Raw genomic sequence first — 12,885 nt, 5'->3', positions numbered from 1 at the left:
AAGTAAAATGTTTAGTAATCAACAATACTTATAAAACGACAGGAGTATTTCTAAATGCTTAGATTTTTTTATCAAATCTACCTAATCATACAAAAAAAAATCAATTATGAATAACTCGAATTAAAGTTATCTAAGTATATTGAAATAGTTACAAGAACATTATTGATCTATTTATATACATAACTCTGCATAAAACTTTTTATGAGGTTTATATTAATAATGATGAATTTAATAATAATTGTATAGAATAATAATAAAGTTAGCCGACATTTTTTATTTTTGCACGACTCATGATGCGAAGCATCAGAGTGCTTTACGATCGAAAAATTTTTTTCGCCTCATTTTAGCAACTATTTTTAGTATTATAGCCTTGTTAGTTCACGGAATCAAGATATTTTGCATACTATTGTCGCGATAATTTAATGGAGATTAATTCCATACTTTCTAAAAATTGATTTACTGCAATAGAAACGGAAAAAAACATCAAAATAGGTCAAAAAATTTTCCTGTCTGTCATGTATGAAACCCCGGAAACACTGTAACTTGTGAAAAAATCAATTATTTGAGTTAAATTTTTTTTTTTTTTTTTTTTTATATTTCATAATTAAATGAGCATTATGAGTCGTGCACTTTTGGATTTTCCAAACTTTTTTATTAAATTAGAACTAAAACATATTTTTTTTAATTGCATTTACAGTTTTTCAAATTTTTTACAAATGAAATTAAAAAAAAAAAGTTTGGAAAATCCAAAAGTGCACGCCTCATAACGCTCATTCATTTTTTAAGAAAAAATAAATTGTGTAACTGATAAAAAAAAAGAAAATTATAATTAAGTAATTTCTTAGAGTACTTTTTTTTTTTTAAATATCAGCGCCCTTTTTTCTTGTTATATGCGTACGCAGTCTAAAAAAATCTAGCTTTATCAAGTGGCGCCATAGTTTTCACGTGACAAATAAGAAAAATTCGTTTGTCTTTGTACGGTTATATCGTAATAAATTTTAATAAAAATTCAATTTAAAAAAAAAATACGTAAACTAGGCTACTGATATGAAATACGGACCCAGTTCATCGCATTCGTAAACTAATAAAAAAGGTCCGGTCTTGAAATATCAATTTGTTCGGGAGTAATCATTGGTACATCCAAAATGGGGTGACATCCGGACGTCCACGTAAAATTTTTTTCAAAACGTTTTTTTTTTCAAAATAGCTACATGAAATGATTTTAGAAAGTAAAAGATGGTTTAATTTAAATGATTTCTCCGTGTACATCTACTTATATTATAGTATAAGTGTAATATGGTTGTGATAGAGACATTTAAAGATCACAAAATTGCTTGACCTTGACGAGTCGAGTATATATAAAGCACGACTCCACGCGCTTCGCGCTATGAGGCGTGCAAAAAAAATTTTTTGTAATAATTTTTCAATAAAAAAAATTATAAAAATTTTCAGATGTCGGTTAACTTTATTGTCATTTAGATAGATAGTATAAAACCATAAAACATGTGTGGTATATACAATTGTCTTGCAATTTTATTTTCACTTGAAACGCATGCGCTTCAATGTATTTTTTAGATTGGTAAATTTATGCTTACGTTGCTCACTTTTAAAATAATAATTTAACAGCCGAGACCAGTGATTGCAGTTTCAATCGGCTTAGCGAAACGAATGGAAATTTTGAAAAAACGTTTTTAGAGATAATAGATAATTTAATAAACTATTTCTATTCACCACAAAGCATTTTTTTCAAAAATTTCATTCGTTTCGTGAAACCAATCGAAACTGCAATTGCTCTGCTGTTGGAAGTGCGACAGAGATAGTTCCGTTGAGCTCCGTGAGAGCAAAGCGAGAAAAAGATGGTCTCGCCTGTTTTAAGAATATACAAATATCTGTCAACTGCAGCGTAAAATATTATTTTTGATAGATGGTAATAGTAAAATAACGTAAAAACTATTTTTCTTTCGTACAGTCTACGATTTATTCTACTTTTTAAACTCCAAAATTCATTGATCTCAAGATAACATAACGTAGTTTTTTTTTAATCCAAAATAAAGCAAAATAACGTGAGTAATTTTCTAATTGTATACAAACACATTATTTATCATTTTATAATTACTGTTAATTTGAAGTAATGAGTAATTGTATCATGGCTCATTATTTGTTTGCAAACGAATGTAACACTGACCTAAATCCGGTTAAGCCGATTCATTATTATTCGTCAACTATATAAAACACTATTAGATTTTAAATTCAATAAACTCCTTATGCCTTGAAGTTAAAAATTTAATTTATCGATTACAAGTCATAACTTATCGTTAGAATATTTATTGTATTAAAAAATTATCTCTGTGTGTTTATATACAACAGAATAATATTGAAATTTATTGAATAATATTGAAATTTTCACGTCAGTATAGAAAAAGGTAATCTTATAATTTTTATTGATAAATTAAATATAAATTAAAATATTTCAATTAGTTTAGGTGTTTGCGCATTTGATAATTGTAAGCCGTTAAAATTAAAAAACAAGATTAGTGAAAAAATATTTGACTTTAAAGTCATTGACCGGATAATAATACTTGTTTATAATTTAATTTTTATAGTCAATTATAAAAAAATTAACATAAAAAAAATGTTATAAATAAAATAAATATTTTTTTATGTCTGCTCGAAAAATAGATGATAAGAAAGCCTAAAAACAACGTTGCAAAAAAAATTATAAACCATAAAAAAATTTCAAGTTTTTAATTTTTTAATTACATTGTTCTAAATTGGGGGTTTTTTTTTTTTTTATTTATAAAAGATATTTAATAAATTTTATTAGATTTAAAGTATTTAATGTTTTCTTATTACCTTATTTAACGCAAAAGCCATTAAAAATAAATTGACGAAAAAAATTTCAAGAACTTTAAAGCAAAAAAAAAATTAGGAAAACGGTTGACCCTAAAGGCCATCCCTGCAACTTCCCGCTGATTCCGTTAATACATGGCCGTTTCTTTTGAGCTCTTCGAGCTCAAAAATACGATCTGTGTATTATTTTGGACTCTCCGAGCTCAAATCGATACGTTTTCTATGCTTTTGAGCTCTTGAGCTCAAAAGTCTGTAAAAGTTTCATAGAACACTATTTTTTGAATTTTCAAACCGCAATAACTTTTGAATTAATGAACCGATTTTTACGTGGTTGGCGGCATTCTACGCAGTTTTTTAAGCCTCATAAAGAATTTTTAAGTTTCAAATGGTCAAACTAGAAATTTCGGAGTAATTCCGAAGAAACACTTTTTTGGGTTTTCTTTCCTGCACGATATCTCTCGAACGAATCAACCGATTTTGACCGGATTAGCGGCAAAAGACGTGGTTTCTCGAGATTAAGAGCTGATTAGTTTGTGGAGTTGATCGATAAAGTCGTTTAAAAGTTATTCCAAAAAAACTACTTTAAAAAAAATTTTTTTTTTACAGTTTTTTTTAGATTTCTCCAAATTTCTCAAAATCTATCGGTCCGAATCGGTTCAAATTTTCAGGAAATCTAAGTTTGGCGAAGCCCTTTCAAATGGCACCAACCGCGATGAAATCCATTCAACCGTTCAAAAGTTATAAGAGGTTTACATACTTACACACACACACACACACACACACACACACACGGACACGGACACGGACACGGACACACGGACACGGACACAGTGACACCCTCGCGGGAATAGTCAGGGAAGCTTCACTAGGACCTCAAAACGTCGAGATCTGATGAAAACTCGATTTTCGAAAAACGGGGTAAAACCAATAAATTCCCGATTTTTGAAAATTTTCAATTTTCTTAGTGGGAAGTTAAAAATTTTTTAATTTCAGTACTCAGATGAAAAATTTTTTTTTAATGTACGAAAATCAAAATTTTGATAATTATCACCTACAAAAAAAATTTTTTTTTTTAAATTAAAATAATGAAAAAGGATTATAACAGAAAATACAATAACTCATGAACTAATAGGAATTTTGAAAAATCCTTTTAATGACATATTTTTGAATATCTAAACTTTGAAAATATGAAAAAAAAAAAATTTTCGATTTTTTCAAAATTCTACAGTAGAATACTCCCTTATGACAGATAATTTTCACAGTATGATGTAATCTTGTAAAGTATTGAAATATATTTTAAAAATTATTCATATCATCAATATTCTTTTACTTGTCTAAAGATTTAAATTAATAATAACTTATGTAATAAATTACTATATTATGAATCTTCAACGAGAATTTCAATTCATCGCCCATCAAATATTATGAATTTTCTCTTGACCTTGGTATGCTACTATATATATGTTTCCAGCTTCAACTTACTACGCAGCCGAACAGTGGAATAGAGTGATCCGGCGAATTGTAGAGAGTAGGGGATATCAAGTCTTTCAACCGGACATAATATAAAAGCTGACAATTTAGTAGATATCCTAGTGAGTGTGTTACATCAGCAGTTCAAGCCAAGTATTTAATCGGCTAATTTTATCTATCAGAAACATCACCGTTTTGGGCTACTTCCATTAGCTTTTCTAATTTCGACATTAACCTTTCATTAATTATTCAAATTCTGGACTTTCGGCAATTCTAGGTATGACAATTTTTTTATAACAAAAAATTATATTCAATCTTTTAGAGTTAAAGTTATATTTTTGTTATAAGGTAAAAGCCCCAATAGATGATCATGTACCAGTATATGATCACTCCATGTATTTGTACATGTATATTCACAAATATAGGTATACAAATACATGGAGTGATCATATACTGGTACGTGATCATCTATTGGAGCTTTTACCTTAATTCTTTGTTTTTTGTTTTAATTTTTCTAGATTAAAATTGTTTAAAAAAAAAGAAAATGCCTGATCAATTAGAAGCATTAAAGAAGGCAACGTTTGGAATGGGTTGTTTTTGGGCATGTGACGCTCTTTTTGGAGTGGCTCCCGGTGTAACAAGAACACGTGTTGGATATGCCGGTGGCACCAAGCCATCTCCAACATACAAAAACATGTATGCTCTATATGTCTATTTTCACTTGTACTGCATAATTTTCCATTGTGATGTTGACTTGATTTATAAAAATAAAATTCAATGTTTTCTAGTGGTGATCATACGGAAGTTGTTGAGATTGAATATGATCCGAAAACAGCATCTTTTTCTCAATTATTGAGTTTATTTTGGAATAATCATGAATATGGACTGACCAAAAAAATAAAAGCTCAGTACGCATCGTTAATTCTCTACCACGACGATGAACAGAAAATAGAGGCAGAGAAGTCCCTTTCAGAAGAACAAAATAAACAGGGAAAAAATTTTACAACACAGATAAAAAATTTCGACAAATTTTATCCGGCTGAAGAGTAAACATTTTTTATTACTTCAATTTTTTTTTTCAATAAAGTAAACTGAAATTATGCTATAAAAATTGTATTTTTGTAGCTATCATCAAAAATATCGTTTGCAATTGCACACTTATCTCGTTCAATCCCTTGGCATCGCAACAGCTGCTGATCTTCATACACCATTAGCTACAAGATTGAATGGCTATGTAGCTGGAGCTGGCACTCTTGATCAATTTGAGCAAGATCCTGTTTGTAAGCAACTCAACGAAAAACAATATGACTATATTAAAAAATGTTTAGTTGAAAATCAAGGTACAGGGCTTTACTGCTAACAAATTTTCACAAATTTTTGTCCAATTTTAAACTTCTTGTATTTCAATAACAATTGTTGATGTTAAGAGAATGTTTAAAAAGGCTGTGAAATATAGAAAACAGAAATTTATATTCACTATTATCAAAAATTTTTCTATAAATCTTTTTTTTTTTTTTAATGATCTCAAAGCTTAAAATGTAGTTTGTTATAAAATAACTCATTTGTGAAAAATACTTTGACATTAATAATAAATTTAAAACGAGAAAATGTTTGTTAACTTTTAATATATTCTTGAAATAATTTTGAACTTAAATAATAAAAAATTTTAAAAACATATTTTCAAGTGTATTGCCAACTTTATTTAATTTTTTTACCGTATCGAGTACAATATAATTATACTCTAAAAATTACGGTTTTTACTTTAACTTTTATTTTTATTTTTTGTGTTAACTTTTGTTCGTTCACTACGAGTCCTGCGCTGTTTTTATTTAATTCAATTTTTTCGTTTTAGAAACATACACAATTTACGTGAATGGAGTTATTATTAATTAATATATTAATATAATTATTGAATCACTCATATTCCAATCTTAATATAAGAAAACGGTCATTTCTTACAAGCTCTATTACTAAAGCTTGTTCAGTTTGTACCGATCATATATTTCAAACAAACAATTATTTCACTGCAGACGCATAAAAACAATATTTTTTTCTAATACACAAACATAATAATATTAGCTATAATTAAAATTATTATAATTCAACAAAACACAATTTCATATGAAAGCAAATTACCGTCGTAAATAATAACATTGATTAATTGTTGCATTATACAAAGTATTTTATTATTAAAAAATGATCTATTAGTTTAAAGATTAAAAACGCATAAAATATTTATATAAAATTTTAAATACATGACTTATTATTTCTTTCCAAGGAAGATATTTGGTATCTCGACAATGATTATTTTTTTTTTTATTTTTTTTCTGTTTTTGTCAATGTAAAAACGTCATGTAACGACCTTAATATTAATTTATAAAACAACTGTTATAAATCATAATTATGTAAAATACAATATAAATGATGTCATTTTAGCTGTAAATTTTTTTACCTTATTTATTAGTATTAGTAAAAAAAATTGAGTAGATTTCCCGTATCTCATTTAACTCATGACTAAATGCAATGGATTGCACATACGAAATAATTTTTTAAATAATCTTTTACATTAAATGAGTATTTTCTTTAATAAATCGAAAATTATTAATAATAAAAAAAATTACTAATAATATAAATATGATTAAGGTAATCCTGTTGCTTATATTATTTTTTTTGTTGTATATAATTTTAAATTTGACTTCTATAATAACTGGATTGCTATTGATATACGTACAATTTTAAAAAATGTTATTATAAGTAAATAATAAAGTATAAAATTTTTTAACTACTCTCAGCTTTAAGATTACTTTAATATACGAGTAAAAATTATTAATTTGATATTAACATTCTTCTGTCGACTTCATACTTAAAAATATGGCGTGTATAATTTCAATAGATTTTTAAGTCAATAAAACATATTATACACAAACAAAAAGTTCGCTTTTAAATTCTATTACGTCATAATTTTTTATAAAAAGAACCAAATGATTAAATCAATCTATCGAATTTCTTCTTTATCTCTGCTATTTCTTGAGATCATACATTTAATATATTGTTGATCGCAATAAAATATTAACAGTTACAGTAAACTAATATAGCAATACAGAAATCATTATTCGTCTATGTGCAAAATTCACCTAAGGTAAATATCTCAATTAACATTCTTAGAAAAGTTTAATATCCTACTCTACATATTTATAGTTTATAATTTTTTATAAAAAGTTTAAACTTTAATAATTAATAATAAATCAACACTTATTAGGGTACTATTATAAGTATTTAAACTTATTTTGTATCATACATTTATAGAAAAGTGACCTATCAAACAAGACTGTTGATATAGCTATTTTTAATTAAATTGATAAAATTGAATACCAAAAGGAGGAATGATAATATTTAAATAGTCTTTGTTTATTAACTGTCGTTAAACACGTTAATTCAAGTTTTAAAAAATAATTAATTTTAATTATAACTAACTCTGTCAGTTTGTACGTAAAATTTTGTTAACTTTCGATTTAATACTATGATTGATATTCTGTAGAAAAACGATAGAATATAATTATTCTTTATACGAATTAAATACTATTTAACGCTCATGTTAAACGCAAACTATTATTGTCCAAAAGTTTAATTTAATAAGAAGCTTAGAAATTTTAGTTTTATTTATTTAAAAACTAATGATTAGTTATCTTAATAATTAGTCTTTGAAATTAATTATTATTCGAATATTATAAATGCTTAACATATTAACAAAACCATTTACTTGAAATATTTTATATAAACAATAGAAATTGCGATTAATTTATTAATTGAGATATATACCTTAATTGTAACGCACTGATTGAGGTAATAATTTTTAAATATTTCAGATTGAAAAATTAATTTAACTAATTTAAGTCTATTGTGTTTCCACGTAAATAAAAAATATCGTCGACATAAAATTAATTAGCTAGTCTTGTTTAACAGATTAAAATCATTATTGTTATTGCGAGTATGTGAATGTGTGCAAATTGGCCAAAATTGTGCGATCATATTATTTTATTGACCGATTTAAACTCAACCTCAACAAAGATAATTTACATTTATTTTATTAGCCACCCAATAAATAAATTGTTTACATAAATTTATGTGAAATCTTCTACGTAGATAAATGCACATTTTTTGTGATAAATAATTCTACTTAATACCGTTATTAGTATAAAATTCAACAAAATACAAATGAATCGTCATTAAAGTAAAATATTATCGACGATTTGATAGTTTAAACAACATTTTTAATTTATAATCAATATATTTATTTCACTAATAATGATCAGCCATTTTTGTTTCAGATGAACCAAATTAATTTTTATATATTTAAGTATAATATCATGTATAATATATCAATGATTCATCAGAATAAATAAAAGAATAATTCTAAATGTCTAGGTCACCATTATATTGAAACAAATAATTTCATCAAATTGAAAATTTATTTATTTTTATTTTTTTTTTTAAATGTTATTTATCTAATTTTCACTAATTGCAATTGTGCATTCAATTGAGGTGCGTATGATGTACATCACCATCAATTTATTAATTTTTTTTATCGATTAAAGGGACGGGCTCCAAAAAAACGGACACATTTTTAACGAGTACATATCAATTATTTTATTGATATGTATAATAACTCCTCCACACTTCGTTTTTTTAAGCTCTTTCATTTTTAGTTTTGGAAGCGAATGAGTTTAAATAATATAAGCTAATAGTCTAAAAAAAATTCAGTCTTATTAAAAAATAATATCTATATTATCGATTAAACACGATCAATTATACTTTTACACTAAATACATTTATACAATTATGGCATTTGTGCTTGGCAACGATAATGATGAGTTCTTGTAAAAGAATCTATACTTTTATCAATAAAAAGTAAAAATAAAAATAAAATACAGTCACTCAGTTGACTTTTTTTTCTAGTTAAAGATTAAAATAATCATAAAAAATCTAATGTGTATAAAATTCATTAAATAAAAAAATTTTAATGTGGCACAATTGAAATATGTTGGAGGGAGTCTACTACAAGATATGTATTTTTTTTTGGAACATGGCCCTTCTTTTCATTGATTGTTTTTTTTTGTTGAATAATCTTTTTGAATTTAAAAATTAGATTACCCGAGTTAGTTTGTTAATCATCGGGTCGTTACGCCCTGCGTTACAAAAAGTAGATAATAAAAATTATTGTACTTAAGTTTGCAGTGTGTTCGTAATTTCTCGATGCACTGTAGCTAAGTCTTGAATATAACCAGCCAATCGAGAGTTCAACGTTTCCAAGTTTTGTTTTTGAACTTTATTTGAACTTAACGCAAGCTCCAATTGTTCGTGAACCACGCTTAATGTATGACGAAGTTCATTGTTTTCTTTTTGCAAGCTCTGAAATGTTAAGTATTCAGAAATGTTAATTGAATATTATTTGTTTGACATATAACATTTTTTTTATTACTTACAATAAAATCTTTATTTTTTGCAGTCATAGTAATAGCTTTCAGCTCATCATTACGGGTTCTTAATTCATTTTCCAATGCTTCAACTCTTAATTTCAGAGCTTCACTGTTACCCTCAGATATTTTTCCATTTTCTAAATCGGTGTACCTTACTTTAATTCGAGCATTTTCTTCTTTATACATTTGTAACTGTCGCTTCCATTCGTCAACGTTAGCTGTGGACTCTTGTAATGCACTCGTTAACCTAGTATTATTTGTTTTGAGCATCGCTAATTCAACCTGCAATTAAAAATAAAAAATGAATATATTTTATTTATAAAGATAACACGACATTATATTAAAGACAGATAGATTACCTCCCATTTCTTTGCATTAGCAGAACTCTGAGCAAGAGCAAGTTTAAGTCTATCATTTTCATATTTTAATTGCAATTCAGATGACTGATTAACTTGATTAGAACTAAGTTGCCCTGATTTTCCTTGATGCTGTGGACTTTCAATACTCTGTTGTTGAGCCAAAGCTATTTGTTGAGACCTTGCATGAACTGCATTTTTCAACTCTTCATCAACTTTAGATTGACAAGTTCCAGGTAAAGGGCTACTGCTGACTGAAGATGCACTATTTTGCGCAGAAATCATACTTGTATTTGGGTTTGGATTGTTTGAAGCCGATGTGTTTGAATTAATCATCGAGGAATTAGGAGGGTCTATTAAATCTTGTTCTGATGAAGGCATACAAGAACGTTGAGTGATTGGACTGACATTTGCACTAGTTGATGGGGTTACTGAAGAGCTATTTGATTGCAATTTGGCCCCAGCTACTTTTGTAGCTTCTTTGACTTCATGAAATTTCTCAATGAACTAAACAAAAAAAAATGGAAAATTATTTATTGAATTAATGTAAATAAATATTTTAATATAAGTGATCATATATAAGAAAAGTTAAAAGTGAGATTAATTAAAGAAATATTAAAAAATCATACAGACTAAATTGCACATTAATGAATAAATTTGAAAGAATAAAATTAAATTAAAAATTCAACCGTTCGTAAAATTTAAAGCCCCGAATTAAAAAGAAAATACGTATTAGTGATTTTTATTTTTAACATTTTATGCTTTTCTCATATACTGCCGTTTAAAAATATATATTTGAATACGTATATCTTTTAATTTTTATTTTAGGCGTCGATAAAATTAATAACCGAAAGTCAGAGAAATTAAAAAATAAAGACTCCAAATTAAATAATCATTCTAAATATGTTTCAAATAATAAGCATTATGATTTATGATTTTATTGTTGTTATTTTATGAATCAAATTTAAGTTGTTATTACGATTCTAAAATAAGAGCATTGACTTTTAAATATTCAATAGCATTCTAAATTTACAAACCTTTCCTAATTCAGCTTCTGATGAAAAACCTAAACCATAAACAGTATTAGCTCTCACATCCGACCATTGGCCAAATTTTTGTGAAGTTTTAGTAAATGTCATGTTTGGAGTAATTGTGCTATTTATAACCGCCTAAAATAAATTATAAAAATTTTATCAGTAAAGAAAAAATCAGATCAAAAAAGTTGTCTGGAGCCATAAAAATTCAATAACTTATACAAATGGTTTATTTTTACCTTTGTCCCTTCGACAGAAATAATTCTGTATAAACTTCTGGTTGAATCATAAAAGAAAGATACAGACACAGCAGCTGTAGATGCTGAAACCCACGACCTCTTGGTTTTTGGGTCTATGTGGAATACATGCGCTTTGCATGTAAAAATTGGTTGTTCACTAAAAAAAAAAAAAAAAAATTAATATACATTATAATCCGTTAAAAAAATAATGAATGGTTTTTTTTATTAATTATTCAATTAATTTTTAACAGTATAAATTATATAAAAATGTTTGAATGATAACCCTAATAGAAGGAAAAAAAATAAAACTTGTTACTCGATTATTAATCAATCTCTTTACTATAAATACATAGTACAATTATTACAAATTATATGTATGTACGTTACTTTCATTTAATCGACGTATATATATATATATATATATATATAATATCTAATGTGTGCGTAAAAAAAAGGGTTGGACTCATAATGAACGTGTGAAAATTGTACAGCAGAGTAATTTTTCACTTGAATAAATTATTGTGTTATCAAATGAAAATAATCAATGGAAAAAAAATTTATTAACTATTCTATGATAATAAATAATTTTACTTTTATTTTTGTACAATTAAAACTATTTATAACTTGATTTAAATTCTACATGAAATCATGGACAATAAAAGAAAAAATTAAAGCTACCCCATCGTTTCCTTGCCGGATGTCATAGAAATTGATGTTAAATCCACAGACTCATAAAAGATTGGAGTTCAATCTGAATCACCACACTGATAAATATTGTACACTGAAAAAAAAAAAAAAAAAACAAAAAAAAATCATTAAATTTCACAATATTAATTTAATTTCAAGTATTTATCAATAGAATAATAAGTTTTATCGTAACATTACATTTTTATTTGTAAAATAATAACTTTTCGTGTTGAAAACTTGTAACAATCTTTAATATATATTATAAAATATACACTGAATTATGAAAAAAAAAATTTTTCACAAAAATTAATGAAAAATCGGACGACAGAAGTCGCCATCCGCTGGCCTCCTGATGCTGCTCTGCTTCTGATCTTCTAGTGATCATGAAACAACGTGAACTAGGCGACGTTTTATCCACCAGTACTTTTGCGTTTAATCGATTTTTCCCGACAAGTGCTGCCCTTCCGTTGCTAAATACATAACACACACAGTCATGAACTCATATCTGTAATTGTATACCATCACTTCCACGAATTTAAGACACTATATAAACAAATAAATTCACATATGTGCGTACACCTACACATTGTAAATCATCGCCATTGTTACCTACCTTCTCACGTAAAAACTCATGCATACATATAACTACTTACACTTATATAAAGTTAGTTACCCATGTGATGCAGGGATATTTAAATAATAAATCTATAATTCAAAATAAAATACTTTTTTTTTATAAACATCTCACTTGTCTAAGATTTTATTCGAGAAA

The 12,885-nt window shown here is 26.4% G+C and overlaps 2 protein-coding genes across 5 annotated transcripts; one reads left to right on the top strand and one right to left on the bottom strand.

The window, feature by feature from the left end:
• The first annotated feature begins 1,797 nt into the window (after window positions 1-1,797).
• LOC123268611 (peptide methionine sulfoxide reductase) lies at window positions 1,798-5,790 on the top strand. Of its 3 annotated transcripts, none has more exons than XM_044733839.1 (5): window positions 1,798-1,927; window positions 4,322-4,597; window positions 4,839-5,016; window positions 5,109-5,366; window positions 5,446-5,790. In XM_044733839.1, exons 3-5 carry the CDS (start codon window positions 4,865-4,867, stop codon window positions 5,678-5,680), a joined length of 645 nt encoding a protein of 214 aa, XP_044589774.1. In that variant the 5' UTR covers window positions 1,798-1,927; window positions 4,322-4,597; window positions 4,839-4,864; the 3' UTR covers window positions 5,681-5,790. The 3 variants fall into 3 exon arrangements, with proteins under 3 accessions (XP_044589774.1, XP_044589773.1, XP_044589775.1); XM_044733838.1 differs by having other exon boundaries at window positions 1,798-2,063; XM_044733840.1 differs by lacking the exon at window positions 1,798-1,927 and adding an exon at window positions 2,407-2,423.
• A 207-nt stretch (window positions 5,791-5,997) lies between these two features.
• On the bottom strand, window positions 5,998-12,885 carry LOC123268603 (homer protein homolog 2). Of its 2 annotated transcripts, XM_044733829.1 has the most exons (8): window positions 12,767-12,850; window positions 12,312-12,583; window positions 12,105-12,207; window positions 11,427-11,583; window positions 11,191-11,322; window positions 10,157-10,660; window positions 9,804-10,079; window positions 5,998-9,729 (listed from the first exon to the last, which is right to left on the bottom strand). In XM_044733829.1, the coding sequence occupies exons 3-8, from the start codon at window positions 12,128-12,130 to the stop codon at window positions 9,544-9,546; spliced, it is 1,281 nt and encodes a 426-aa protein (XP_044589764.1). In that variant the 5' UTR covers window positions 12,131-12,207; window positions 12,312-12,583; window positions 12,767-12,850; the 3' UTR covers window positions 5,998-9,543. The 2 variants fall into 2 exon arrangements, with proteins under 2 accessions (XP_044589764.1, XP_044589765.1); XM_044733830.1 differs by lacking the exon at window positions 12,312-12,583 and having other exon boundaries at window positions 12,767-12,885.

This window comes from Cotesia glomerata, linkage group LG7 (genome assembly GCF_020080835.1).
Source record: "Cotesia glomerata isolate CgM1 linkage group LG7, MPM_Cglom_v2.3, whole genome shotgun sequence".
Lineage (NCBI taxonomy): Eukaryota > Metazoa > Arthropoda > Insecta > Hymenoptera > Braconidae > Cotesia > Cotesia glomerata.
Note: the sequence above shows the minus strand (reverse complement) of the source record. Positions and strands in the feature narration are given on the sequence as shown.

Bases quoted from the DNA above. Each gene is read 5' to 3' on its own strand.
- LOC123268611 (XM_044733839.1), top strand. From the start codon at position 4,865: ATGCCTGATCAATTAGAAGCATTAAAGAAGGCAACGTTTGGAATGGGT. The intron at 5,017-5,108 runs GTATGCTCTATA...AATGTTTTCTAG, and splicing joins TCTCCAACATACAAAAACAT to TGGTGATCATACGGAAGTTG. The intron at 5,367-5,445 runs GTAAACATTTTT...GTATTTTTGTAG, and splicing joins AAATTTTATCCGGCTGAAGA to CTATCATCAAAAATATCGTT.
- LOC123268603 (XM_044733830.1), bottom strand. From the start codon at position 12,130: ATGACATCCGGCAAGGAAACGATGGG. The intron at 10,661-11,190 runs GTTTGTAAATTT...TTTTTTGTTTAG, and splicing joins CAGAAGCTGAATTAGGAAAG to TTCATTGAGAAATTTCATGA. The intron at 10,080-10,156 runs GTAATCTATCTG...TTTTAATTGCAG, and splicing joins CTAATGCAAAGAAATGGGAG to GTTGAATTAGCGATGCTCAA.